The 27,573-nt window shown below is 53.1% G+C and overlaps 3 protein-coding genes across 3 annotated transcripts in view; 1 reads left to right on the forward strand and 2 right to left on the reverse strand.

Annotated features, from left to right (window-relative positions):
* Window positions 1–5,450: 5,450 nt before the first annotated feature.
* Window positions 5,451–12,491, reverse strand: P3h4 (prolyl 3-hydroxylase family member 4 (inactive)). The gene is made up of 8 exons (XM_050156909.1): window positions 11,815–12,491; window positions 11,566–11,718; window positions 11,286–11,457; window positions 9,375–9,503; window positions 8,308–8,453; window positions 7,708–7,791; window positions 5,909–6,065; window positions 5,451–5,711 (listed from the first exon to the last, which is right to left on the reverse strand). Exons 1-8 carry the CDS (start codon window positions 12,292–12,294, stop codon window positions 5,689–5,691), a joined length of 1,344 nt encoding a protein of 447 aa, XP_050012866.1. The 5' UTR covers window positions 12,295–12,491; the 3' UTR covers window positions 5,451–5,688.
* A 250-nt stretch (window positions 12,492–12,741) lies between these two features.
* Window positions 12,742–22,019, forward strand: Fkbp10 (FKBP prolyl isomerase 10). The gene is made up of 10 exons (XM_050156908.1): window positions 12,742–13,588; window positions 17,509–17,654; window positions 17,963–18,152; window positions 18,265–18,410; window positions 18,718–18,907; window positions 19,023–19,168; window positions 19,831–20,023; window positions 20,313–20,455; window positions 20,650–20,813; window positions 21,105–22,019. The coding sequence occupies exons 1-10, from the start codon at window positions 13,347–13,349 to the stop codon at window positions 21,288–21,290; spliced, it is 1,746 nt and encodes a 581-aa protein (XP_050012865.1). The 5' UTR covers window positions 12,742–13,346; the 3' UTR covers window positions 21,291–22,019.
* A 1,021-nt stretch (window positions 22,020–23,040) lies between these two features.
* Nt5c3b (5'-nucleotidase, cytosolic IIIB) overlaps window positions 23,041–27,573 on the reverse strand; it is a 10,986-nt gene continuing 6,453 nt past the window's right edge. Inside the window, exons 7-9 of the mRNA XM_050156910.1 lie at window positions 26,653–26,815; window positions 24,740–24,940; window positions 23,041–23,587 (exon numbers count right to left, since the gene is read on the reverse strand). Of these exons, the coding sequence (XP_050012867.1) occupies window positions 23,453–23,587; window positions 24,740–24,940; window positions 26,653–26,815 (499 nt within the window). The 3' untranslated portion in view covers window positions 23,041–23,452. The remainder of the gene's footprint in view (window positions 23,588–24,739; window positions 24,941–26,652; window positions 26,816–27,573) is intronic.

The raw sequence follows: 27,573 nt of genomic DNA on the forward strand, positions 1-27,573 counted from the left end.
TTGTCTCCTGCCCACTGGGTCATCTCCCAAACGACCTCTGTTTCCAACCCAGAGAAAGTGAGGTTCTGGGGGGACAGAGGAGGGAGCAAGAACAATTCTTCAAGTTTGATTTCTGTCATCTGAGGTAAGGCTTTAGGAACACTTTGGGCTTAGAGAACCCGGGTGGAAGGCAGGTAGATGCTTCTGATGCCTAGGGCATCCCCCTCCCCCAGGCTCTATACCAACAACCTAGAACGCATTTCCTCTAAAGCCCTCTAAATCACCACCTATGGTACCCAGCGAGCAGAGCCATAGCAAAGAGACCACCATACACACCCCTAGGTCTCAGTGACTCAGGAGGAATTGGGACAAGACTGGAAATCTAGGGCCCGGGCCCTGGGGAATGTGAGAGTTGAGACCCTTGAATATTTCATCAGCACTTCAGCTCCAACCGGAGCAGCAGCCAGCTTACAGCTCATGGGTAATTTATGATCTCAACAGAGAACCTGGAAGTCGTGAGGGGGAGGGGCTCCGAGGGGGAGACGGGACCAGGCTGTGGACAAGAGTGATGGAGAGAAGCCAGCGGGGACGGGAGTGTGTAAGAGAGGTCAGGGACCTCTCCAAGTTTGAGAATAGCAATATATTAAACATAAACAACAACACCTCGAAGCTGGAAAGAACTGCTAAAGGTTAAAGTCATAAGACAAGTATTTTCTGACTCCCAGGTCTGACCCCAAGTCTGTGACGAAGTGTATAATCTCATTCTGAGATAACAAAAAAAAAAAAAAAAAGGAATGGTTCTGTGTGACTGGGAGGCCCTCAAACAACCCCCATGCTCCACACTTGGGCAGGCCAGGGAGAAAAGCCAGACTTCGCCCTTGGACCGGGTGAACCATCCCTCGCCAGCCTCCTCCTCCAGGAAGACCCTAAGAAATTTAGTCAGTGGTTAAAGGAAAAGGGGGGAATCAGGCATGGTCGCCTCTGACTTCATCTGAGGAATATAACACTACACCCTCTTCGACCTCCTTTTTTTCTAGGCTGGCCCCAAAGTTGCCATGTGGTTGAAGATGATCTTGAACTTTTGATCCTCCTGCCTCCACTCCCAGAGTGCCAAGATTACAGTCCTGTATCAGTATCATCATTATATCCAGTTTATGTAGTGCTGAGAATGGAACCCAGAGAGCTCCATGCATGACAGGCAAACTCTGTGAGCTATACCCCCAGCCTCATAAATTTCTTTCTTTTTAAAGGCGGGCTGAAGAAGATGACCCCAAATAGAAAATGGCAGGTTCTCTGGGCCTCTGCTTTCCTCATAACCTTAGAGAACTCCAGGGATCAAGCATATGCATGTGGAGGGGAGGGCAAACAAGTAAGCATACCCTCCCCTTGCCTCAGTTTCCCCACCTGAGTCATGGGCAGAATAGGTACTCCTATACCAAGGGCTGTTTTAGGGGACCAAAGAGATGCTATCCAGGAGCCCTTGGCGCCAGCTGAGAACCAGGGAGGTAGTGATTATGAGGTGACAGGCCCACAGGCTGGGCCTGGAATTTCAGTTTCGGCTAGGGCTGCTCGCTGTGGCTCCCAGCATACTCCCATTGAATCCCCGTCATCTTGGGGCTTGATGGTAAAGGGAGCCAGCCAGAGCTGTGTGCTAGCCCAGATCAGATTTGGCCCCAGCCCTGGAGTTTGACCCAGACTCTTAGGGGCTCTGTTTCCCCATCCAGGACGTCAGGGCTATCTTCCAGGGCTGACCTTGAAGAGATACTGTAAAAGAGGGCCTGGAGGAAGGCCGGGGTGGGAGAAAAGGATGATGGCCCCAGGGCCCTGTAATCTTTGCTAGCCTGGTAGTTGTTAGCTCCAGTCATCTGACATGGAAAAAGGCCCCTTCTTTGTCCCTAGAAGAGACCCTATTTTCTCAGAGACAGGCAACATCAGATAAGACATTAAAGATTCTTCCTTTTATTTTTAAATTTAAAAGTTGTATTTTGCATGTGGATGTTTTGTCCGCAAGTGTGTCTGTGCATGCAAAGGACAGAAAGGAACAACAGATCCCCTGAAACAGGAGTTCTAGGTTGTTGTACAGAGCTGCCATGTGGGTGCTGGGAATCAAACCCAGGTCCTCTGAAAGACCAGCCCGTGCTCTTGACTGTTGAACTGACTGTTGGACCATCTCTTCAGCCAGCTTTCTTTTGGTTTTTTGAGACAGGGTTTCTCTGTGTAGCTTTGGAAGCTGTCCTAGCACTCCCGCTGTAGATCTGTAGACCAGGCTAGCCTCGAACTCACAGAGATCCGCCTGCCTCTGCCTCCCGAGTGCTGGGATTAAAGGCGTGCACCACCACCGCCTGGCTAAGTATTTTTTTCAAGGTTGACCCCATTATAGTAGTACTCACGTTAATGCCATGAGAGTTGTAAGCAGCATCCCACTGCTAAATAACACTAGCTAAAAAAAACCATACCAGTTTCAGGCTAAGAAGGGAATTTATTCCTTTGGAATTTACTGTGATTTGGGGGAGCTGATGTGACCAGCACTCTCAGGATGCAGGAGCTGCTATCCTAAGTTCCCCCAACAACTCTGTCCCAGGCCATCTAACATGATACCTAAATCCCATGGACCTGACATCAGAATTCTATTCCTCCCTCTTCCCTTTATCTTTTCTACGTCTTCTCTTCCCCTCTTCTCTTCCCCCACTCTGCCTTTTCAACTCCTTATAGGCCAAACATAGTAGATGCTCTATACTCCACTGTTCTTCCTTCCTCCAGCTGACAGCTCAGAGCCCCCAGGGCCTGTCCTTCCTTCTGACCATAACACTCCACCTTCCCTTCTCTGAGCATCGCCTGGCACAGAAGAGGCAGTTCTGAGGGTGGCAACAGTTATTGGGTGCCTGGTCCCTGGGAGGCACTCGGCATGACAGACTTCTGCTTTCATGTGGATGGGAACGTTCTGGATGCAGAACATTCCTGTGGCATCTCTTGAATTTGGTCTGACTGACTGAGGTCACATCCCAGTCCCAGTGTGTTCTGCCCATCTCACACCTCCACCCAGCGTGCTGTTCTGAATGGAAGAGCTAGTGGGGTGCTGTGGGAAGGGTAGGAGAGGTGAGAGCATCTGGCCTGGGTGGGGCTGGGAGGAGGGCCCACGCAGAGACTGGCTGGGACTCTGTCTCACCGGTTTGGGGAGCCAGCTGGCTGGGCAATGGGAGAGGCTGGCATTAGGGAGAAATGGGAGGGGCTGGCAGCTCCCTGAGAAAGAGGAGCTGAGTGAGGCATACTGGGCTAGCTAAGCGCCTGGATGGGATTCCTAAGGGTAGCTGGCTAATATGCATACACACACGCACACACACACTCAAACATAGTCACACGTAAACTGAAACCCTTCAGCATTCTGGGTCCCTCTCACCTGACTCTGTTTTCCTAATGTATCTAGCATAACTCAATTTTTGTTTTTAGACAGGGTCTTCCGAGGTAGCCCTGGCTGATCTGGAACCTCTGCCTCCTGAGTCCTGGGATACCAACAATTTATTGAAGATCTATTGTTTACCGCCTGCCTCCAGTGGAGCAGAAGTTCCGAAAGGGTGAGGTGATTGGCCTGTTTTTCTCACGATCATGTGTCTCGTACATAAAAGGTGCTGAACGTGTAGATGAATGACATGTTGTGTGTGAAACATATTTAGCCACGCACACATATATGGACAGAAACAAATACATGAAAGACATCTGGGTGGCAACAGGCTCCCAGCTGCCACACATACCCTCAGACACACATGCAGGCATACACACACACACACCTTTGCCCTCTGGTACACAAGCACTTTCCATACCCACACCCAGCAGTCCAAATTCCAGAGCTGGTACTCACAGAAGCACACATCTGTGCAGACATGCTCAAGCACATCCTCCTCCCTGCACCATGTTGTGCCAGACCTGGAGGGCAGCCCCTCCCTGGAGCAAAGGGGTGGGTCACCAGATGCTGACAGCGCAACAGCCTGGGAGGGTGAGGGTGGACAGAGCCATCCTGGTACCTGGGAGCTGTCAGGAAATCACTCTCCTGTGACAGAGATGGAGGTTGGAGAGGGGCTACCAGTTCCCTATCCTGAACCCAGTTCTACCTTTAAAGGCCAACAGACTTGGATCAGAGCCTAGGGAAGAGTTAGATGGGATATCAGTCCTCTAGGTGACAGACATGTGTGGGTCCCAGGACAAGTCATCTGGCCTCTGGGAGCAGGGGTGTGGCAATGAGAAGCGCATGCCCTTCCCTGGTCAACTCCACCCTCCATTCCCGGGGCCTCTGCCCCCTGGGAGTTTGTCGAGGTGCAGAGTAACCTTGACCCTCTGTTCCTCTTGAAAGTGCCCCTTTTGCCCCTAACTCCCTGCAATGGAATGGAGGTAGGAACGGTAGTTAAAGGACCACATCTTTACTCCTGCCCCTCCAGACTCCTGTCCCACAGAGCCAATACAAGGTTGGACAAGTGAACTCTGATGATCTCATTGCATTTCAAGAAGTCCAAAGTCTTCAAACCACTTCCCAGGTATGCCTCTGGTCATTGGGCTGGGGTTCCAGCAATGGCCCGACTGGACATTCTGGGGAAATTCCCGGAAGGAAAAACATGTAGTAAATGTCTTCAGATCCCCTCTTCATATCCATAAGCCCCTGAGACTAGAAAAATACAGACATCCCTGGTTAGAGATATGAAACCACAGTCTTCCGAGGGCTGCAGGGAATACTGCGTCTTCATGCCCCCTGGTGGCAGGTCTGAGTTGCGCACAGGTAAGAGGGTGCTCTCAGTCAGATGTAGAGGGTGCTAAGGCCACAGGGTACACCAGCTGGTATTGTACAGATAAGGGAAGATGGGCGGAGGGAAGATGAACTGTACCCACACAGCTCAGTCTTGGAGACCGGCCTCAGGTGCAGTGATTCACCCAACAATAAACATTTATTGAGCACCAGAACTCCAAGCCCGCGTTCTTCACAACCCCCTCTGCAGCTCTGACAGACTGTCACCTGGCTGGCCTCAGTCCTATAGACTCAAGCCAGAAGCTGAAAACTTCCTCAGGAGAATGTTCACCTTAGAGGCACAGAAAGGGGAAGGAGGGACCCCCAACAGCCCACGTGGCAGCCAGCAACATGGCCACCATTCTGAGAGGCACGGTAGAGTCTGGGTGGGAGCTAGGCCAACTATGTTCCTTTTAAGGTTTTTCTTTTTATTTTGAGACAGGGTCTCACTGTATAGCCTTATCTAGCCTGGAACTCACCAAGTGGGCCAGGCTGGCCTTGAACTCACAGAGATCCACCTGCCTCTGTCTCTCAACTGCTGGGATTAAAGGTGTGCAACACCGCACTCAGCTATTTTTGTTTTGAAACAAGATCTCATCATGTAGCCTGAGCCGGCCCACATCTCACTATGTAGTCAAGGCTGGCCTGGGACTGAGATCCGCCTGTTTCTGCCCCTTTGTCAAAGGCTTGCACCATCACACCAGGTCAGTTTATGTTTTAATAAATAGTTCTTGCTCCTGGCCCGGTATCCTGAGTTTGAGGGGAGCACCATGTCACAGCTCTTTTTTCTTTTCTTTTTGGTTTTTCGAGACAGGGTTTGTCCATGTAGGCCTGGCTGTCCTGGAACTCGCTTTGTAGACCAGCCTGGCCTCGAACCCACAGAGGTCGGCCTGCCTCCGCCTCCCGAGTGCCGGGATTAAAGCTGGGCGCCACCACTCTTAAGCCAGTTCAGGCTCTGGCTCTGAAAAGGAAGGTAAGAGCAAGGAGTTAGTCGTGCCCACTCCAACAGGGGTCTGAGGACTGACCTAGCAGGAGGGTGGATCACTAACAGGTGCGACTAGAGCAGGGTGGAAGCACCCACCCACACTACTCCATTGGCACCATAGCCCGGGGAGAACCCATCCCAAACTGTGTCCTTCCTCCCAGCCCATTACTGACCAGCCTCGGCCTCGTCGCCCTTGGCATCTGGCTCCTGCCACCAGTCTGCATAGAGGCCTTCCTCATAGTCGCCCTCCCCTTCAAACTCGGCATCGGACGGGAGTTCTTCTGTCTCTTCCAGTTTTTCCAGGGGGGACTCTGCCTCCTCCAGTTCCATCTAGAGCATCCCAGGGTGGTGGTGGAGAAACTGAGTCACGGCAGGCCTACATCCATATAGGGTCCCCTTCAGATCAGAACCCCGCCCAACCCCATCTTTCAGAACCCCTGCCCCCACACTTTGGTGGGTTTCCTGGTGTCATCCTGAGAGGAGGTGAACAGGCAGGCCTGAAACTTCCCCAGTGCCAGCCTCTAACATGAGGGCAATGTCAGAATTTGTCCTGCTGGGTCCCATTCTGACACTGCTTCCCTGAGTGACACTTGGGGCTCCACCAGCAGAGGCGGGGTGCTAGCATCATCCCGGCTTGCACCACAGCCCCACCTTCGGGCCCACACCCAGTGAGAACACTGCTAGTCTGGTGCATTTTGTCTGCTGGCTCTACTCCCCTGCCAGGAATGCCTTTGCAACCCTGATGGATGGGCCTGTGGATTCTGTCAAAGCCACGTGTCCACTCCAGGCTGAGGCTTTCGTGCATCACCCTGGCCGGTACCCACGCTGGGCTCTGCAGCTACACAGTCTACGCCTCCCTCAAGAGAAACTCTGGGAGACAGACTGCTCCTCTCAGACACTCACTGCAACCCAAGCCTGACGTCTGGCAAACAGCAGACCAAAGTGACAGCCATCGAAACTGCTACGCGTCCTGAGCATCTACTGAGTGCCAGGTGCATACGTGGCGCTTTAAATAATCTCATTTAATTGTTACCACAATAAAAGTCAAAGGGCATGCATGCTCCTCAGCTGATGGGTGAAGAGGCAGGAGTTTGCTAAGTTACTTAAGATTGATGCTAAGGCCCGGGCGGTGGTGGCGCACGCCTTTAATCCCAGCACTTGGGAGGCAGAGGCAGGCGGATCTCTGTGAGTTCGAGACCAGCCTGGTCTACAAGAACTAGTTCCAGGACAGGCTCCAAAACCACAGAGAAACTCTGCTCGAAAAACCAAAAAAAAAAAAAAAAATTGATGCTAAGGCCACCCAGCTGGTAAAGGACGGAGATGGGCTGAATAGCACCTAAACCAGGCACGTGTCACAATGCAGACCCCGTTCCTGAGTTCACTGAATGTGGGGTACAGTGGATGTACCGAGGGGATGAATACGCTACACAGCAACCCCCCCGAGAAACCCAGGCCGCCAAACCCTCACCCTGAACTGGGGCATACTATGGCTCTTCCCAGCATCATTCATTCAGCCATTTGTCCACTGGCTCAGACTCGGTTCCTGCTGGGTGCTGTAACAGAGCTGGGGATAATCCAGTCTCCTGTCCTGGGATGCAGCTGTCAAGGAGGCCACATGGCCTTGGTGAGATGGATAAGCAGTATGAGGAACTCCAGGTTTCAGGCCAGGTAGCCATGTAGGTGACGGGGGGGGGGGGAGTGGTGAGGGGGGGCAGTGTAAGCCCAGAAGAAAACCAGGACATCCAGCAAGGATCCCTAGAGGAGCTACCATCTGAGCTGGGCCCAGGAGGGATAGGCCTGGGACAGGCAGAGAAAGAGCCGCTGGAACACTAAGGTGGCGGGAAAAGGGAGGTACAGATGGGGGACAGGAAACTCCTGCTTCACAACAGTTGGGTTTGTCACACGCAGTGACTTCAGGAGAGAGCCTAGCGTGTCCCCATCATGGTCCAGCCTCTCCTGGCGAGCCACTCACCTCATCATCAGACTGAAGGTACATGTGTGTGAAGTCCAGCAACTCCCGGAGCTCAGAGGTCTGGTTGTGGTACAGCAAGGCCTCCTGGGAGGTGGGAAAGGAGGACAGAGTGAGGTGGACCCTGCTGCCACAGGGCAGAAAGACAGGGCTCAGGGCTGGGGAAACGGATCATCTCATGGCATACTCCTAGTTCCTTGGAACACTGGATAAAGAAGGATCCTGAGGATCCCAGGAGGGAGAGCGCTTCATGTCTGCCACAGGCATGGAAAGTGGGGGCTGGGGGCGGCACCATGGGGCTCATATCTGCCAGCCTTGCCCTAAACTCCCAAGGGCTTTTCTCATTGGTTCAGGCTAACAGGCCCCTGGGAGGAAAGGCTCAAAGGACAGCACTGAGGTGCAAGCAGGCATACGCATCTCTCCTACATCCCAGACACTATGCTGAAGCCTAGACTCTACCCACAGCCCACCTTCACTATTTCCCCTTCCTCTCCAGCCTTCCAAGGAAGCCAAGAGGTTTTTCTGTATTTTTGGTTTATTTTTTCCTAAACTAAACCACAAAACTGCACATCAGGCCAGTGCCCCACTAGAAGCAGTTCCCACCTCCCGGGGCTGGAAGTCCTCCTCTTCAAGGCCCCAGCGAGCCCGGTGGAAGCGGTAATACACCAGGTTCTGCTGCATGACACTGTCCTTGGGGTCAAAAAGCATGTAGCTAGCAGCACTGCGGGCGGCCTGGCGCACGTCATTCACTGCAGGCAGGAAAAAGTAGAGGGGTCACCCTGATGTTTCCCTGTAAAGGCGATCCACTCGCCCCATCCCACTCCCACCTATCCACCTAGCCTGTTGTCTTTACCCCCAGACACCTCCCAGAATATCGGCGGCTGGCTCCTCACCCCGCCCAATCCAACAGGCCCCGGGTGTGGCCCTCCTACCAGGCAAGGGTGAGTCACTGACACCTCAATCATTGTCACTGTGGTTTACAGACAAGGGATTGGAGGCATAGAGAGACAAGATAAACTGCTTGTACCTCCATCTTTGTCACTGCGGTTTAGAGACAAAGGCTTGGAGGCTCGGAGATGAGATAAACTTCTGGTGCTGATGCTGCTGAGGAGTGAGAGCAGCTGGGAGACTCAGAAGAGGTCCTTAGAGCTCTCTGTCACAGCCCTCCACCTCAGGAGGAGCCGCCTGGTCTCTGATCTCAGCCCCTCCGCTCACAGCTCTAGGCCCTGAAGCGTGCATCCCTGAGTTATAGGAACCCTGGACTGGCCCACTCCAGCCCCAGCTGATGGCACGACCTCTCTGGGACTCCCTAGTCACAGGGCTAATGGTCTCTTGCCCTTCAGAAACCTCAGTTTAACCTGAAGAATGGATCCAGGAACGCCACTGGTGTGGTGTTGCTGAGAGGAGAAAGAAGGGCTACATAAACCCTGAAGTGCCGAGCAGGGTCGCTAACCTTGTCTACCAGAGGGCCTCTCATCCTTCCTTGAGGCCTCACCTTCCCCATATGCCCTGCCTGGGTTCTGCCCATGTCTCCACCACCCCTAGCCTTTCATCCCCTCCCCAGAGTCTTCAGTCTGAGAGACACCTCCCCACATCTCTGGCAGACCCCATGTACTGCCCTTTCCCACACCCCCTTGTCCCCCTTCACCCAGCCCAGTCAGGAAGCTCACGTTTATAATAGGCAAACTGTAGGTAGTGATACATGGTGGCCACAAACTTGTCCACAAAGTAGCCACCTACGTTGGGGATGAGGTTGGTTTCGCAGTCCACCTTGCACTGTAGGGACTCTGCAAAGAGATCTGGGAAGGGATGCAGCAGTCAGGAACACAGTGTGCTGATCCTGACCCCCTATGGAGACCAAGATCTGCCTACTGGTGCCCGCTCTCCTGTGCAAGAGTTACATCCTTGTCAAGATCTCATGGATTAACATGTACGAAATGCTTGGCATACAGTACATGATGCAGGCTGAGAAGCACTTGCTATGCCCCCAGCCCTGTGACTTAACTCCTATCTGACACCAGAGGGAAGCCTGGGAGAAGAGAAGGTGAGCTTCAGATGAGACTGAGACTATATAGGATAATGTATGTCTGTGTGAAGGGGTTGGATCCTAAAGTTAAGACAGTTGTGAGCTGCCATGTGGTTGTTCGGAATTGAACCCAGGTCCTCTGGAGGAGTAGCCAGTGCTTTTAACTGATGAGCCATCTCGCCAGTCCCCACCTTTATCCCCTTTGAGGGGCTTTGTAGGTTAGGGGAGCCAAAGACCCATTGTGATTTCTGCACACACCTGTCTGGTGCCAGTTCTGAATCTTTGTTTGTTTGTTTTTAAAGTTTTTGTTTAGAAACAGGGTCTCACTATGTAGCTCTTGCTGTTCTGGAAGTCACGATGTAGACCAGTGTTACAGAATATTACTTTAACTATGTAAAGATGTGTTATATTGTTTATGTCATAGAATATTACTTTATGTAAAGGTGTGTTACATCTGTTTGCTCCTTCCTTCCTTCTAGGTTTTTCTTTTTTTAAATTTATTTATTTATTTATTTGTTTGTTTGTTTATTATGTATACAATATTCTGTCTGTATGCCTGAAGGCCAGAAGAGGGCACCAGACCTCTTTACAGATGGTTGTGAGCCACCATGTGATTGCTGGGAATTGAACTCAGGACCTTTGGAAGAGCAGCCATCTCTCCAGCCCCCTTCTAGGTTTTTCAAGACAGGGTTTCTCTGTAACTTTGGAGCCTGTCCTGGAACTAGCTCTTGTAGACCAGGGTGGCCTCAAACTCACAGAGATCGGCCTGCCTCTGCCTCCCGGGTGATGGGGTTAAAGGTGTGCGCCACCACTGCCTGGCACATTTGTTTATTTAAGATGTGTTGCTATTTTACCTTGCTTGCCTAAAGCATCTGATTGGTCTAATCAAAAGCTGAACAGCCAATAGCTAGGTAGTAAAGGAACAGGCGGGGCTATCAGGCAGAGAGCGTAAGTAGAAGGAGAAAACAAGAGAGGAGAGAAGCAAGCAGAAAGTGAGGCCAACACTCAGGGCCAGACAACCAGGCAGCCCCCAGGAAGCCAGACACAGAGTAGAACACACAGAATGAAAGAAAGGTTAAAAGTCCCAAGGTAGATGAAAAGAGACAGGTTAATTTAAGTTATAAGAGCTAGTAGGACAAGCAGAAGATAAGGCTGAGCATTCATAACAAATAAGTCTCCATGTCATGATCTGGGAGCTGGTTGGTGGTCCAAAGACCAGACGGGCCTCGAACTCATAGAGATCCACCTACCTGGTTTCTCCCAAGTGCTGGCATTAAAGTCATGGGACACCAGCCCCCCACCCCCGTCCCTTTGAGACAAGATTTCTCTACATAGCCCTAACTGTCCCATAATCTGCTATGGATACCAGCATTTCTCTCATCAGACCGGAGACAGAAAAGACCTAACTCATGTGTAACTTCAGAGCAATTTGCTATATCTGCTGAATGCTGTTGCAGGTCGTAGCCCTGTGTTAGGAGGCCTTAGGAGGCCTGAGAAGCAGTCGGGGGCCCTGTCGGAGAAGACTACCCACGGTGGTGGTCTGAATGGGAGATACCTGCTATGGCTGGGTAGAAGTCCTTGAAGTCTACCTGCTCATGGGCCCCCTCACAGCCAGCTAGACACCGAGCAAAGACGGTCATGTACTCAGCCAGGGCCCGCTCCATGTCTTCTGCGCTGCTGCGGAAGTCTCCGCTGTTGTAGAGCTTCACAGCCCGGAGGAACACAGCCTGTAAGGAGGAGTCAAGGGAACCCCGACGGGTAGTAAGGTGTGTGTGTGGGGGGGCGGGTGTAGGAAGGGGCGGCAAGGCCAGCCAACCCTCCCACTCTCTCCACACCTCGTAGGGCTGGGCCTCTAGGTCCGTAAGGGACTCATCTCCGATATCCAGCATCCCCCTGTAGTAGTTGAGATACTTGGCGGTCAGCTCGTGCTTGGGGTTCCTCTGGAGGAAGGTGTAGGCCGCCGCCACCGCCTTCTCCAGTCGGTTCGCCTGGTGGGGGGCGTGGGGAGTGGGTCAGTGGGGCGTCGGACGCACCGCGGGCCTCACGTTCTAGGGAAACTCGACGGCGGTCCGGGCCGCGCCCACCTTGAAGTGCGCGTAGTGCAGGTACTGGTAGGGCAGGCGGCTCTGGAAGTCGCGCAGCAGCTGCCTCGGCGGGTAGGGGACCTGGAAGGCGGGCAGCGTCCGCTTGCAGCGCCGCAGGCAGGCGGCGCGCTCCAGGACGTGACCGAAGAGCCGCAGCTCGCGCGCCCAGTCCTCGCCATCGCCATCGCCGTCATCGTCCGGGCCGGGCGCCGGCCGGGGCTGCGAGGCGGTGGGGCCGCTGCAGTTGGCGTGGCAGAAGGCCTCGCTGTCGCGCAGCAGCCGGTGCAGCCGCAGCGCCGCCTCCAGGTAGCGCGCGCTCTCGCGCCAGCTCTCGCCCTCGTACTGCTCCAGAGCGTGGCCGTAGGCCGTGGCCAGAGGCATCAGGTCCTCCGGAGGGAAGCCTCGGAAGCTGTACTTCTCGTATTGCGCGCCCGCGCTGCCCAGCAGCAGCCACAGCAACCCCCATGCCGGGCGAGCCATGCCCGCGCCGCGCCGCGCCGCGCCCCGAGGCTCCCGGAGCAGTCGGAGGACCGACGGGCTTCAGCACCCCCACCCCCACCCCTCGGAGCTCCTCCTGGGTCTTAGCGCCGGCCCCGGGCTAGAGCAAGGAGGTTGGGACACCCGTTTCGGATGGTCAGTTGTCGCTCTAGTCCGCTACGTGGGCTGGACTTGCAACTCTTACCCCGCCCCGCCCTCTCCGCGGACCCGGGTGGGTGGGGCTATATTTCACGCCCAGAAAGCCCCTCCCCGCCGGCAGTGTCCCCCCCCCCCCCCACCTTAAGTGTCACCTCTCTTTGCTTTGCCTACGCTCTGGGTAAAGCCCCAGAATCCGGTCTTTTTTCCAGAGCCCCCTTTGTACCCTCTAGGTGGCCCCACAAACACCCGCGCCGGCGTCGAGGGGCAACAACTCGTGTTAGCCCCGCACACCTGGCACTGACACTACCAGCCTCCCTACTGAGCTCGATCCCTGCGTCTTTCTAGCGGTCTGGCTTTTGCAGGACAAAGCTGCCTTTCACCTAGAAAGCACTCCCTCCCTCCCTCTACTCCCGGGAAGAGAGCTGGAGGGGGAAGGACTGAAATATCCTTCAGATTACGGTCTCACCTGCCACCAAAAGGGGCCTCAATTTGGGGAGCCAGGAAAGGCTAGAGATTCCTCCAACCAGCTTTAGGACCCAGAGGCTCAGGACAAAACTTTTTTTTTTCTTTTGGAAGTCCATTCTGACTTCTCGTCTTTCCCGAGCCTCCCTCTGGGCCAGGCCCGAAGTTTTGGGGGGGAGGGAAACTCAGAGATCTTTGTGGCAAATTCCTGGGACTCCAGAGACTCTCAACCTGGACCCCTCCTCCTAGTCCACCACAATCATCACCCCACCCGTCCAGCTCAGTCTCCCCAGCCCCCATTCCACGTGGACCAGCCAGGGCGGGGTGGGGAGAGAGGACAGGAAGGGGGGGAGTCAACTCTGAGGAGGGGGAAGGAGGCTGGCGGCTGGCGGCTGGCGTCCGACCTCATTGCTGGCGTCCTCGATCTGGGCACCATGTTCCTTGCGGGGTCCCCCAGCCACACCCTCCGCCGGCTCCCCATGCTGCGCTTGCTGCTGCTTCTACAGACCTTGGAGAGGGGGCTGGGCCGTGCCAGCCCCGCCGGAGCCCCCTTGGAAGATGTGGTCATCGAGAGATACCATATCCCCAGGGCCTGTCCCCGAGAGGTGCAGATGGGGGATTTCGTGCGTTACCACTACAATGGCACTTTCGAGGATGGGAAGAAGTTTGACTCTAGGTAAGATGTTGGGCACCCCCAGGCTCACCACCACTTTTCTGGGCTTCCAGGGAATGTAGCCCCTTGTCAGCTTTGCTTTCCTGTATTCCTCCCATAACCCCAGTCTCAAACAGCAAGCACCCCGGGAAGGGCGCCTCTAAGAATGTTCCCTGTCTTCAGTATCAAATCTTCAACTCCTGAAAGACACAAACACACGCACACATTCCCAATCCACCAGAATACTTGGTGCTCCGGTTCCGCATTCATTTACCGGTTCCTTATTTAAAGACACGAGCCGTACCCTGGTACTCAGTCTTGGGGAGAAAAGAGACACTGCATACTACATGTGAAGCCTGGGATGGCAGTCAATCTGGGGCCACCTGCCTTTCCGCACACCCTGGCACCCTGTCTACCTCTACCTCCAGTTTTCTATGCCTTTATGTTTGGAGACTACAGAAGCAGCCTTCTCTTGAGGGACCCCAGAGCAGCCAGGGAAGGCCTTAAGCACAGTGGGAGTTATAATTTGGGGACAGGCCGTAGCTGCTGTGACCAACTGTCCACGTGTTACAAGGTCTGACATGCCACCCTGAAGACCTCCTTGCCACCTTCTCCGAGTCTCGGAACTCAGTTCCTCCATCTTAGTTTTAGCAGCCGACACCGGACTGAGTTGCCAGCCTTGGCTTGATGGACAGGCTTTTCTATTCTGACCCAGGCCCTTGGCCAGCCAGCCAGGCAGATCCCCTTTGGTTGTGGGGGACGGAGCAGGGCTGTGTGGCAGCCTCTTCCTAGCTGTAGGTAGGGTAAACGTCAGGTCCTCTCACATTTGAAACTCTACACCATAAAGAAGAGTCACCCTTCAGTTTCTTCTGTGAAATACACAACTCAGCCCACAAGCAATTAGCGGTCATGACCTTGTGGGGAGAGTGTATACTGGATAAGAATACTATCTTCATAGTGTAAGACCCTGGTTCACATTCAGGCTGTGACAGAGGAGGAGGAGGAATTTTGTCTTCTTCGCATTCCTTGTCTGAAACATGGGTTGGGACCAGCACCTACTTCCTAAGGGTGCAAATGAGGAAGGTGATTGACAGTGGCTTCCACGGTGCCTGCAGACACCCCAGTGGGCTCAGGACATACTGGCCTGGGCTCTGGGGAGAACCATAAGCCTGATGATGTTTAACTCATAGAAATTTTGTGCACAGCATTGGCCTTAATACAGTGTTTGTAAAGGAAATAGACCAGACATTAACATTAAATCTACACTGTGAGCCAGGTGGTGGTGGCGCACGCCTTTAATCCCAGCACTTGGGAGGCAAAAGTAGGCAGATCTCTGTGAGTTTGAGGCCAGCCTGGTCTACAAGAGCTAGTTCCAGGACAGGCTCCAAAGCTACAGAGAGACCCTGTTTTGAAAACAGACAAAAAAAAAAAAAAAAAAAAACTACACTGTGGGCAAAGTGGGGAATAGAGAGAGCTTGGGAGTATCTTCCCTGGTAGGAACTTCTTTTTGTTTTGTGTTTTGAGACAGGGTTTCTTTAGGTAGACTTGGCTGTCTAGCCACTTAGATTAGGCTGGTCTCCAAATAGAGATCCTCCTGCCTCTGCCTCCAGAATGATGGGATCAAAGGCATGTGCCCACCACAACCTGGCTTGGTGGAACTTTTTTTTTTTTTTTTTAAGATTTATTTATTATGTTCTGCCTTCATGCCAGAAGAGGGCAGCAGATCTCCTTTTAGATGGTTGTAAGCCACCATGTGGTTGCTGGGACTTGAACTCAAGACTTCTGAAAGAGCAGTCAGTGCTCTTAATCTCTGAGCCATCTCTCCAGCTCATGGTGGGGACTTGTTTTGTTTTGTTTTGTTTTTTCCAAGACAGGGTTTCTCTTTATAGCCCTGGCAGTCCTGGAACTCTCTGTATAGATCCAGTTAACCTCCAACTCAGAGATTTGCCTGCCTCTGCCTCCCAAGTACTGGGATTAAAGGCATGCACTGCCACCGCCTGGCTGGGTCCAGTTTTTAAATGTTGAAAATAGAAAACTTTTCAGCTCTTGGCTACCTTAAACCAAAATAGAATCTCCTGGGGCTGGAGAGATGGCTCAGTGGCTAAGAGCAATTGTTCTTGCAGAGGACCTGGGTTTGGTTCCCTGAGTTCTAAGGTGGCTCATAACCATCTGTAACTCCAGTGGGATCTCTGACCCCCATAGATAGCAGACAGGACATGTACATGGTGCACAGACACACAGACAACACACTCAAATACATCAAATAAATCTAAACAAATTAGTATCCCATTTTGGAGGCCGAGAGTTAGTAGAGTGCTTGCCTAGCATTTGCGAAGCCCTGGGGTCCCCAGAACCATGTCAACCAGGTATGGTGGCATACACCTGTAATTCCAGCCTTCAGGAGGCAAAGACAGGAAGACCCGAAGTTCAAGGTCATCCTTGACTACAGAGAGAGTTCCAGACCAGCCAGGACTACAAATGACACCTGTCTCAAAGAACAGGGGTGAGGGTAACTGGAGAGATGGCTCAATAGTTAATAGCTGTACAATCATCACAAGGATTAGCACCCCGGGTGGGGGGGAATGGGAGGCAGTGGCGGGGAGGAGGCAGAAATCTTTAATAAATAAATAAATTTAAAAAAAAAGAAAAAGAAAAAAAAAAGGATTAGCACCCGTATGAGAAACTGAACATCGTGTGTGTGGAGACCCTCAAAAGAGTAGCCGTAGGGTGATAGATGAGGACACCCAGAGCCCTTTGGGGGCCTTTGCATAGGCGCACACACAGACACACATACATAATCTCTCCTGGGCTAGCTCTTCTGTCCCTCCTGGGGTAACAGGTGGGATAGGTGCTGGCTCGCACTTTTAACCCCAGCACCTTGGAAGCAGAAACAGATGATCTCGGTGAGTTCAAGGCAAGTTTTTGTGAAAGCAAATCCAAGCCAGGGTAAGTTTAGAACGGGCTTTCTTCCAAGGAAGGCTGCTTTTTATCTCACCTCTGGCCACTTCTGCTTTCTGTTCCTTGGAGACTGGGTGCTTGGTAGCAGAAACTGGGAGCTGTGACCTTAGGTGGGGTAATGAGTCAGGTCTCCTTTTTCTCTGACAAAACAAAACCAAAAGGTGGGCGTGTTGGCGCAGGCCTTTAATCCCAGCACTTGGGGAGGCAGAGGCAGGCAGATAGATCTCTGAGTTCAAGGCCAGCCTGGTCTACAAAGGGAGTTCCAGGACAGCCAGGGCTACACAGAGAAACACTGTCTCAAAAGACAAAGAATAAGAACAGTTGGGATATAGTTCAGCAGCGGGATGCTTGCCTGACATGTGAGGCACTAGATTTTGTTCCCAGTGTCAGAAAAAGAAAACCTGAAAACAATAATCCCCTCGTGGGGAAAAAAATTCAGCGAAATAATGAATAAAAAAAACGAAGGTAAAGTTCCAAGCACTTAACTTGACACACTGTAAGTGCTCAACAAATACTCCTTTGTCCTCTGAGCTGCTATCAGAAGGGGCAGTAAGTAACAGGCAGGCTTATCTGCTCCACCTCACCCTCCTTTCATGGGAGTAAAAGCTTCTGGCCTTCTCTGGGACTTCTCTCTTGTAACAGCCTGTTCTTGGTGATGATGATGATGATGATGGTGATGATGATGACGACGACAGTTTTGCTATGTAGCCCTGACTGTCCTGGAACTCCTTATTTGGGCCATGCTGGCCTTGAACTCACCAAGATCATTCGCTTCTGCTTCCAAGGTGCTGGGGTTAAAAGTGCACACCCGCACCTATCCCACCTGTTACCCCTAGAGGGACAGAAGGGCTAGCCCAGGAGAGAGACTTGGAGAGGAGAGGAAGTGAGGCATGTGTGTGCCTGCACCATGTCCTGTGTATATGAGACTGTGGGTGGAGGGTATCGTGTGGCTCCGTGCATGCTCATCTGTCCCTTTACTCCCCCAGCTATGACCGCAACACCCTGGTGGCCATCGTTGTGGGTGTAGGCCGCCTCATCACTGGCATGGACAGAGGTCTCATGGGCATGTGTGTCAATGAGCGCCGACGCCTCATTGTGCCTCCCCACCTGGGCTACGGCAGCATTGGTGTGGGTAAGGAGGTCAGGAGGTGGGAGATGGGGGCAGGAGGCAGGAATAGACAGAAGGCTAAAACTCAGAGGGGCTGAGTGAGTTGGCCAAGGCCACACTGCAGGCAGTCTGATTGGGAGGGAATACGGCCGCCGTCGTTTCACTTTGGAATGAACGGAGCAGGATGCAGAGCCCTGAGTGGGATCACAGCTTGCCCAGGAAGGATGGTAGCTGGTACAGCAGATGGTGTAGGTGAACGGAGGAGTGCACCTCTCACGCCTCCACCTGGGCTGGCGACTTCTGTAAACTTGGCCTTCGCTGCTTCCCCGCAGCGGGCCTCATTCCCCCTGACGCCACCCTCTATTTTGACGTGGTCCTGCTGGATGTGTGGAACAAGGCGGACACGGTGCAAGTGACCATCCTCCTGCGGCCCCCTCACTGCCCCCGAATGGTGCAGAACAGCGACTTTGTGCGCTACCACTACAACGGCACCCTGCTCGATGGCACCGCCTTTGACAACAGGTAGAACCTGGAGGGAGTCCTAAAGGCTGGGACCTGTGAGCAAGAGAAGGGAGCCCTGGTCCGCTCTGCCTCCCTCGCCTCCAGCCACGGGGTCTCTGTCTATTCTCTGCAGCTACAGTCGGGGAGGCACGTACGACACCTACATCGGCTCAGGTTGGCTGATTAAAGGCATGGACCAAGGACTGCTGGGCATGTGTCCTGGAGAGAAAAGAAAGATCATTATTCCTCCCTTCCTGGCTTATGGGGAGAAAGGCTACGGTAAGGCAAGGACACGGGAGTTCTCCAGAAGAAGGAAAACTAGGGCTCTATCTACATAGAGGTGTTCAGATCGTGTACTATCCAAGGACATCCGGCCAGGGAGGCGAGTGGAGATGAGGTCTCCCTCCCTAGACAGAATTGCTTTATTCCGATTCACACAAAGGCTAGTTATGGGTTGGTGATAGCTCTGGGGACAACGGAAGGAGGAGGACATAGGAGCGCAGAGTAGGTCTTCTTTGCATGAGACCCCTTACTGAGCCTGGGTTTGCTCCCTGCTTGTATGGTTCAAGCCCTGTGCCCTCCCCAGGGACTGTGATACCCCCGCAGGCCTCCCTGGTCTTCAGTGTCCTGCTGATTGATGTCCACAACCCAAAGGACACAGTCCAGCTGGAGACGCTGGAGTTGCCCCAGGGCTGTGTCCGGCGAGCGGTGGCAGGGGACTTCATGCGTTACCACTACAATGGCTCTTTAATGGATGGTACCCTCTTTGATTCCAGGTCAGAAGGTGTCCTGAGGTGGGAGGGTGGGGGCTTAGGGGTACTCTGAAGGGCTGGGGCCTGGAAGGGATGGGGCCCCTTTGACTCCCTCCCCACCCCTTCCCCTTTATTGCAGCTACTCCCGCAACCACACCTACAATACCTATGTTGGGCAGGGTTACATCATCCCTGGGATGGACCAGGGGCTGCAGGGCGCATGCATAGGGGAGCGAAGGAGGATTACCGTGCCCCCTCACCTTGCCTACGGGGAGAATGGGACAGGTAGGGTTTGGTCTCCTGGCCGCCCCTTGGCTCCTCTGAAGTGTGCCCCTAGGAGTGCTGTTCCTCCCATTGCCCAAGCGTGTACAGCTTCTCCTTAGTCACCTGTGGGATCTCTACCATGCAGACTTGATCCTGCTCCTCCGAGGCAGGCCTCGTTCATCATTCTGTAGTGGAGAAAGGCAGCCAACACCTACGTCTGGGGACAGAGCATGGTTAAGAATGAACAGTACCACTGAGCAAAGGGGATATTAGAGATTCTGGGAGCCTCAAGCCCCTCGCTGATGTGCTGGGCCCCGCTCACAGGAGGGTCTGGGAGCTTGCTTGAAAGTTGTCAGGGGGGCCAGGCGGTGGTGGCGCACGCCTTTAATCCCAGCACTCAGAAGGCCGAGGCAGGCGGATCTCTGTGAGTTCGAAGCCAGCCTGGTCTACAAGAGCTAGTTCCAGGACAGGCTCCAAAAGCTACAGAGAGACCCTTTGTTGAGAGAAAGTCGAAAAGGGTTTCCCTGCCTCTCTGTCCCTTCACTCCAACAACAAGAAATAGGAAGCACTCATTCTGGAACATGTCATCTGACCTCCCTGAGACTGGGAAGGGGTGGCCAGCCTGGGCCCCATGCAGCCCTCGCCCAGAGCCCTGAAGCTAACCCTGCCCCATCTGGCCTTAGGAGACAAGATCCCAGGCTCGGCCGTGCTCATCTTTGACGTGCATGTCATCGACTTCCACAACCCTGCGGATCCTGTGGAAATCAAGACGCTCTTCCAGCCACCTGAGGGCTGCAATGAGACATCCAAGACTGGGGACTTCATTCGCTACCATTACAACTGTTCTCTTCTGGATGGCACCAGGCTCTTCTCTTCGTGGGTTCTTGGGCAGGGCCAGGGCTAGGCAGGTGGTGGGCTCAGGTAGAGGTGAACTTCTGATAGCTTGCAGGCTCTTTCCCCTTTCTCTGGGTCTCACAGTCTCTCTGTTCCTCCCCAAGTCCCCATTTGAGTGAGCCTCGGGGAACCATGGCTATGAAATACGGGGCTAAGGGCAGGGGAGTGAAGCTGGAGAAAGAGAATTATCACCTCAGCGTGATGGAGAAATTGAACAAGATGAACGCTCAGACACCCCAGCCGCTAACCTGGGAATCCACTCTCCCCACAGCTACGACTATGAGGCCCCTCAAGAGGCCACCCTTGGCAATAACAAAGTGATTGAAGGTCTGGACAGGGGCCTGCAGGGCATGTGTGTGGGAGAGAGGAGGCAGCTCATTGTGCCCCCACACCTGGCCCACGGGGAGAGTGGAGGTGAGCGAGAGTGGCCTGGATCCCGAGTTAGTCCCGGATTCCCTACCCATCTCAGGTCTTGGCGGCTGGAGTGGGGGGACCAGGGAAACTTTTAGGATAGTTCCTAAACATCCCATATCCCTTCCATGAGCCTGTGTAAGGCTCAGTGCCAGGCCTCACTAGCACCTTGTTCTCTTTTTCCTCCCTCTCTCTAGCCCGGGGTGTCCCGGGCAGTGCTGTCCTGCTGTTTGAGGTGGAGCTGTTATCGCGAGAGGATGGCCTGCCCACAGGTTACCTGTTTGTGTGGCACCAGGATCCTCCTGCCAGCCTGTTTGAAGACATGGATCTCAATAAAGATGGAGAGGTGCCCGCAGAAGAGGTGGGCCAGGAACTGAGCCACAGCCCTAACCTGGAAGCCAGCACACTCACTTGCATGGTCACTGTCACTGTTCCCGTTCTGCTGAGCTTCCAGCCTCCCTTCCCCTTCTGCACACTGTGTGCGCAGCCTGTCCTCACCCTACCTGGCCCCTAACTTACACCGTCCATCTCAGGCCTGGGGAAACACTGTTGGACTCTACCTGGGGTCCCTTCCCAAGGCCCCACCCACAACTATTGACATTGATCCTCACTGCCCCCTCTTGTCCTCTGTTCCTCTTGTCCCCTCCCCCAGTTCTCCTCCTTCATCAACGCTCAAGTGAATGAAGGCAAAGGGCGCCTCATGCCCGGGCAAGACCCTGACAAGACCATAAGAGACATGTTTCAGAATCAGGACCGAAACCAGGATGGCAAGATCACAGCCGAGGAGCTCAAGCTGAAGTCCGACGAGGACCAGGAACGGATCCATGAGGAGCTCTGAGGGCCAGAGTCTCAGTCCTGACCTCAGACGCAAAGGTCCGCCACTGGGGGACAGTGGCCGTGGAACTGGCCTGCCAACAGCCCCCCCTCCCTCAGTGGGGATAACTCTGTGTGAGTCACTGGATGTCACCAGAGACTGCTGTGACCTTCCCACTGGCTGCGGCTCCCAGTCCACAGCACAGACCTCTGCATTTTTCTCTTCCCACCCCACGCCTCTTCCTTAAGGTTCTTGGCGTGATAAATCCAGTTTGGGGAGGGGGCACTGGCGTGTGGTTAGGACCATTGCTGACTCCACACACCCATACCTCCCGTCCACGTCACTACACTCAGCAAGGCTGAGCCCCTCGGTCCCTCCCTTTCCAAATGTGCCCTTTATTTGTACTGCCCTGCCCCCGTCTCCCTGTCCATGTCTGTCCCCTCTCCCTGTGTCATGGCAGCTCCCCGGGGGCATGAGTGAGGAGACCCTACATTCTCCTGCATCAGCTCTGCCTGCTCCTCAGGAAGGGGTGGCTCCGGGCACACAGTCCTGTCACTGGGGTCAGGCCTTCTCTCTTAGAGAAAGCTTTCTCTGAAGGGAAAGGTTGTGTGAGAGGGGAAGCCTGCTCAGGCTTCAGGGCTGTGCAGACGTGCACATGGTGCTACTTTGATGGGAGGTACCCAGAGTTCTGAACTCTCAAAGGCTAAACTGATCCGATCCCTTTGTGTCAATAAAAGGTTAGACTGAAGGCCTCGAGAAGTGTATATGAGCACGTTCACATGTGTGTGGAAAGCAGAGATCGACATCTGGTGTGTTTGGCAATCTCTTTATCTTTTATTGTTAATTGGGTTTTGTTTGTTTTGTTTTTTGTTTGTTTTTTTGAGACAGGGTTTCTCTGTAGCTTTGGAGCCTGTCCTGGAACTAGCTCTGTAGATTAGGCTGGCCTCGAAGTCACAGAGATCCGCCTGCCTCTGCCTCCCGAGTGCTGGGATTAAAGACATGCACCACCATCTCACACACATACACACACACACACACAGCATGGTTATAACTTGTTCTTTTTTGGGGGGGGGGGGTTCAAGACAGGGTTCTCTGTAGTTTTGGAGCCTGTCCTGGAACTTGCTCTGTAGACCAGTCTTATTATATTTTTAACTAGCGTTTGTGTGTGTGTATGGAAGGATATTTTGCCTGCATGTATGTCTTTTGTACTACATATGTGCCTGGCACCCGCAGAGGCCAGAAGAGGGTGTTGGGTCCCCTGGGACCAGAGTCACAGCCAATTGTTTGCCAGGTGTGTGCTGGGGACTGGTTGCGCTGGGAACTGGTGTGTGCTGGGAACTGGTGTGTGCTGGGAACAGGTGTGTGCTGGGAACTGGTGTGTGCTAGGGACTGGTGTGTGCTGGGGACTGGTGTGTGCTAGGAACTGGTGTGTGCTGGGAACGGTGTGTGCCTTCTGTTCTTTCTTGACGAGCAGCATGTGCTCTCTTCCCTCTATTTTATGTGTGTTTAACCTGTAGGTATGTCTGTGCACACGTGTGCCTGGTGCCCTCCAGAACTACACACTCCTGGGCTAGTCCGGGACTGAGGCTGCAGGCAGACACACACGGCACTGACTTGGGGTTTCTCTCACTGTCCTCAGTCTCTGTTCCGTGGCACTCCAGGGGTCCCTCACCGGTCCTTGTGCCTTGAGGGTGGAGGTTTGGGTTGCACACCCAGCTCCCGCACTGTGAGTTGGAGCTACTCTTTTGTTTTTTAAATAAATTCACACATCATATTTGTTTGATGTACAGCTTTACTTTTTCTTCTTTTACAGTGCTCGGGAAGAGACCCAGGGTCTGCCACATGCTAGACAGGTGCTTCGCCACTGAGCGATCTATATTCCCAGCTCTGAAAACTGTCTTAGAATGAATGAGCCCTTGGACTAGATGGTCCGTAGAAGGCTAACATGCTGTGGTCCCTGGTTCACTTGGAAGCAAGCACATTTGCTGCCCTCCCCTCCCACAGGCAGGGCCTCCCTCAAGCCTCTTCCTAGCAGGAGGAGGCAAAGGCATAGGGCAGGAGTCAGAGTGAGGAGGACCCAGCAACTCTCAGCTGCCCAGGACTTCTCTCGGCGCTCACGCAGGAGGCTTCGTGGGCAGGCATTCCCCCTCCTCACTGCCTGCAGGACCTGGCCTGAGTCTTCGTACTTAGGAGCCCTGTAGCTCTATGCAGTCCCCCTGGCGCAGGATATGCTGCAGCAGCCCGTTGACCACGTCCAGCGTCTCGTCCTTCTCTAACACGATGTCATAGGAATCCATGTACCGCTCCCGCCGCTCCTCCACCTGCCCGGGGAAGCAGAGCTGAGTCCCCCAAATGTCTCTCTTTGCATCCTTTGCTCTCAGGCCTCTGGGGCCTGGGGGAGAGGCAGCAAACACCACTCCCCGGCTCTCCTGTGAAAGCCTGGGGAGTTCAAGGTTATAGGGACACAGGAAGGCAAATGAGGAGCACCGGGCCCGTGTCAAACAGACAGTAACAAGAACTACAGACAAATGCCCAGGCGTCACATGTAGTCTTCATATGACTCTGGCATCCACTGGGCTCCTGCCTCTCCTGGCTGGGTCCACCCTTCTGGCCACCTTCTCTGAGCCCTTCTGGTCTGTGCCCTGTCCACCCCTGCCAGCCTCTGCTGTTTTTGTCTCCTTTTATAAAGTCATGCTTCTAACCCTGGCATTTCCCATCTCAGTCAAGCCAGAGAAACCCTGTCTCAAAAGCCAGAACCAACCAAACGAACAAAAAAGCCACCTCCAAGAAACCCAAGGATGAGAGTTAAATAGGATGGCAGCATTTGCGTGACTAGAATGGGAACTGACACGTGGTGATTGTGCAGCCATGCATGTAAGGCTGATGTGACCTTCTTCTCTCACGTCTTGGGCCAAGTCATAGTGGAAAGAGCTGAGGCTCTGGGATGTAACTCAATGATAGAGCCTTATCTGGCTTCTCTCAGGTTCTATGCTCCTTTTCTTGCATGTGCACCCACCCCCCCAAAAGAGACATCATAAATCATGTAATTCCATCATTTAGGAGGCTGAGGCAAGATGGTCAGAAGTTCAAGGCCAGCCTTAGCTACAGTTTGAGACTAGTTTTGGATACATAAATTCCCATTTCACCCCGCCCCCCACCACACACATGGGGGGGAGAATACAACTATGGCCCTCCTCTGTAGCTCTAATCCTTTCCACAATATTCAGTACATGAAAGGCATTCAAGAGTGTAAAAAGGCCAGGCATTGGAGGCGCACGCCTTTAATCCCAGCACTTGGAAGGCAGAGGCAGGCGGATCTCTGAATTCAAGATCAGCCTGGTCTACAAGAGCTAGTTCCATGACAGGCCCCAAAGCTACAGAGAAACCCTGTCTCAAAAACCAAAACAAAAAAGGGGTGTAAAAAGGAATCCATCCAGAAGCCATAGGGGAAAGCCCAACCAAGCCCCTTTTACCTTATCGTTTAGGAAGCCAATCTTGAGAATGTTCTGCACCCCAGGGACCCCATCAGCCATAGTGAGGTCCCCCATGGAGTCTCCAAGCAGGATGATGTTGGTTTTGCCTTGAAGCTGCTGGAAGTAACCGGAGTTCTCACACACGGAGCTGTTCTTGTTATAGGTGTGGATGAGTTGGCCCTTGAAGCCTTGCAGGAAACCCTAAAACATCACAAGGGACAGAGAGCAAGACTAGGGGGACCCATGGAGCACAGGGGTCTGTCATGGGAAGAGCGCCAAACCCAGAATAATGGCAAAGTTTTACTGTAGCCTGAAGGAAGGGCTGGAAAACTAGGCTGGATTTGGTCTGCTTCTCTAAATGGTTGCACGCAACACAGCTGGCCTCATTTGTTTGCGTCTTGCTTTTGGGTGCATTCTGGGAGGTGATGGCAAGGTTGATGGGAGGTGCAAGAGTGCTGCCCACAAAAGCCTTAGCCTGCACAGCTGGCCTCTTCCCGAGTCACTGGGATTTAATCCGGGACCTTACACTTGCAAGCACTGCGCCACTGAGCTACGCCTCCAACTCTTCCCTGTTTTTCTTTTGAGACAGGGTCTCTCTGTGTAGCTTTAGCTGGCTGTGAACCCAGAGGTCTGCCTGTCTCTGCCTCCCGAGAGGATTAAAGGTGTGCACCACCACTGTGCCAGTTTTCTTTCTTTCTTGTTTTTGAGACAGGGTCTCACTACACATCCATTGCCCTGGTTGTCCTAGAACTCACTATGTAGACCAGGCTGGTCTCGAACTCATAGATTCCCCTGCCTATGCCTCCGAGTGCTGGGATTAAAGGAGTGCACCACCATGCCTGCCCCAGTGAGACCCATCTTTTGCCATCTAGGCTTCCAAGGCTCTCCTTGGGTTTGTTCTGCAGCTCAGGCCAGGCAGGTCTTGGACTTTCAGTGTTCTAAGTCTCCCGAGCAGCTGGGACCACACGCCTGTGCCTCCAGGTCCAAACCGGTTGGCCTTTTATAGGAAAACTTTGTAATTTTTGTTGTAAATAATGATCATTAAGTGTTCCTGATTTCCATTCTGGTGGAAACCCTGTAATACAAATGCTGCTCGGTCAGGCTGCAGGAACCATTCAGAGGTAAGAGCAGCTGCTGAAAGGCCAGGGTCAAGACTCTCACCTGAAAAAACAATGTTCTCTGGGTCACACACGTTGTTAGCACTTGGCTATAGGCCATTAAGAGGGACAAAATTTCACCACTGATTTGTTTGAGACAGGGTCCTGTAGCCCAGTGAATCTAAACTCATTATATAGGAGGCTGGCTTTGCAATCCTAAGGATGCTTCCTCCACCTCACAAGCACAGGCCATCATGGCTGCCCGCTGAAGAGTGAAAACTTGGGTAAATTGGAGCCCTTACCTCTGGCTTTCAATACGCAAGTCCAAGTATATGCCCTTCGGTACCCCGGGGGACACACAACCTATGATGGTGTCACAGGGCTATGGTGACAGAGAACTGACTGCTGATCCTTTCAAAGTAACACACAAGCTGGGTGTGGGGGTAAATGCTTCAGTCCCAGCATGTAGGAGGGAGAGCCTGGTTTATAGGAGCCTGGTCTATACAGTGAGTTCTAGGACAGCCAGGGCTAGAGAGAAAGACCCTGTCTCAACAAAGAAAGCAAGTAATCCATAAAGTCAAGTGCCAGGACTCATACCTATCGTCCCAGCCATGTGGGAGCCGAGGCCGGAGAACTGAGCTCAGGAACTCCAGGCCAGCCTGGGTATTGTAGCAAGACTCTCGTCTCAAAGAAAGGAAGGGGCAGATGGACTAAAAATGCCCACCAGAGGGCAAAGAGGCCAGATGGTCAAGCAAAAAGGCCCTTAGGCTGGCAGCCCACCCCGCCTCTTTGCAGCCCGCCTGAGACGTGGCTCACATCCTCACTGAAATCCATGTAGTTAGACACAATGTGGATGTTGGGGTGGAACACTTTCATCTGCCGGATAATTTCCTCCAGGACATCCCCGATGCCCGCTGAGAAGATGAAAAGCGGGATGTTGTTATGGTAGAGTGTGTCGAAGAAAGTCTTATATCCCTCCCTGGAAAGAGACAAGGGCTGTGAATGGCATGGTCCTCCCTACTGCTATTTTATCTTCTACTCAGGTTGGTATTTTATTTGTGTGTGTGTGTGTGTGTGTGTGTATGTGTGCGCGCACGCGCGCAGGTTACACACAGGTCTATCTGTGACCTGAGCGTGGAGGCCAGAGGTCAACCTCTTGAGTGTCCTTCCTCAGGAGACAGCTGCCCCGTCTTTTTGAGAGAAGATCTCTCACTGAGACCCTGTACTTAAGATTAGGCTAGCTCGACTGATCACTGAGCCCCGGGCATCCACCTGGGTTTACAAGTGAGCACTACCTACCTCGCTTTGTACCTAGGTTCTGAAAATTGAACTCAAATTCTTGCATTTGCAAGACAAGCCCTTTGCCAACTAAGCCGTCTCCCCGGCCACCTCAGAGGACTTTTGAATGTTGCCCCCTCATTACCTCGAACACCAATCACATCCTGCTTGGTCTTCTTCCCCTGGGTCCCAGTATATCCGCACACATATGTGTATTGTGCATTTGTGTGAAAATTCCTGTAGTTACAATCGGTTGCATTCCTGCCTGACTTCCAGGCACAATAATATTTGTCCTCCAAGGGACAAGATGGTGTTGATGATACACACGCTCCCAGGACTGGGAGACTTGCATATCACACCACTGCAGATGAGTCACTGTAGAAGGAGCTGAGCTTGAACCATCAAAAAATTTTATATCTTTGGGGACACACAAAGGGTAAGCAGGAAGCCCTTGAACTT

Source organism: Alexandromys fortis, unplaced genomic scaffold (assembly GCF_014885135.2).
Source record: "Alexandromys fortis isolate MF-2015 unplaced genomic scaffold, M_Fortis_MF-2015_v1.1 scaffold_31, whole genome shotgun sequence".
Taxonomy (NCBI): Eukaryota; Metazoa; Chordata; class Mammalia; order Rodentia; family Cricetidae; genus Alexandromys; species Alexandromys fortis.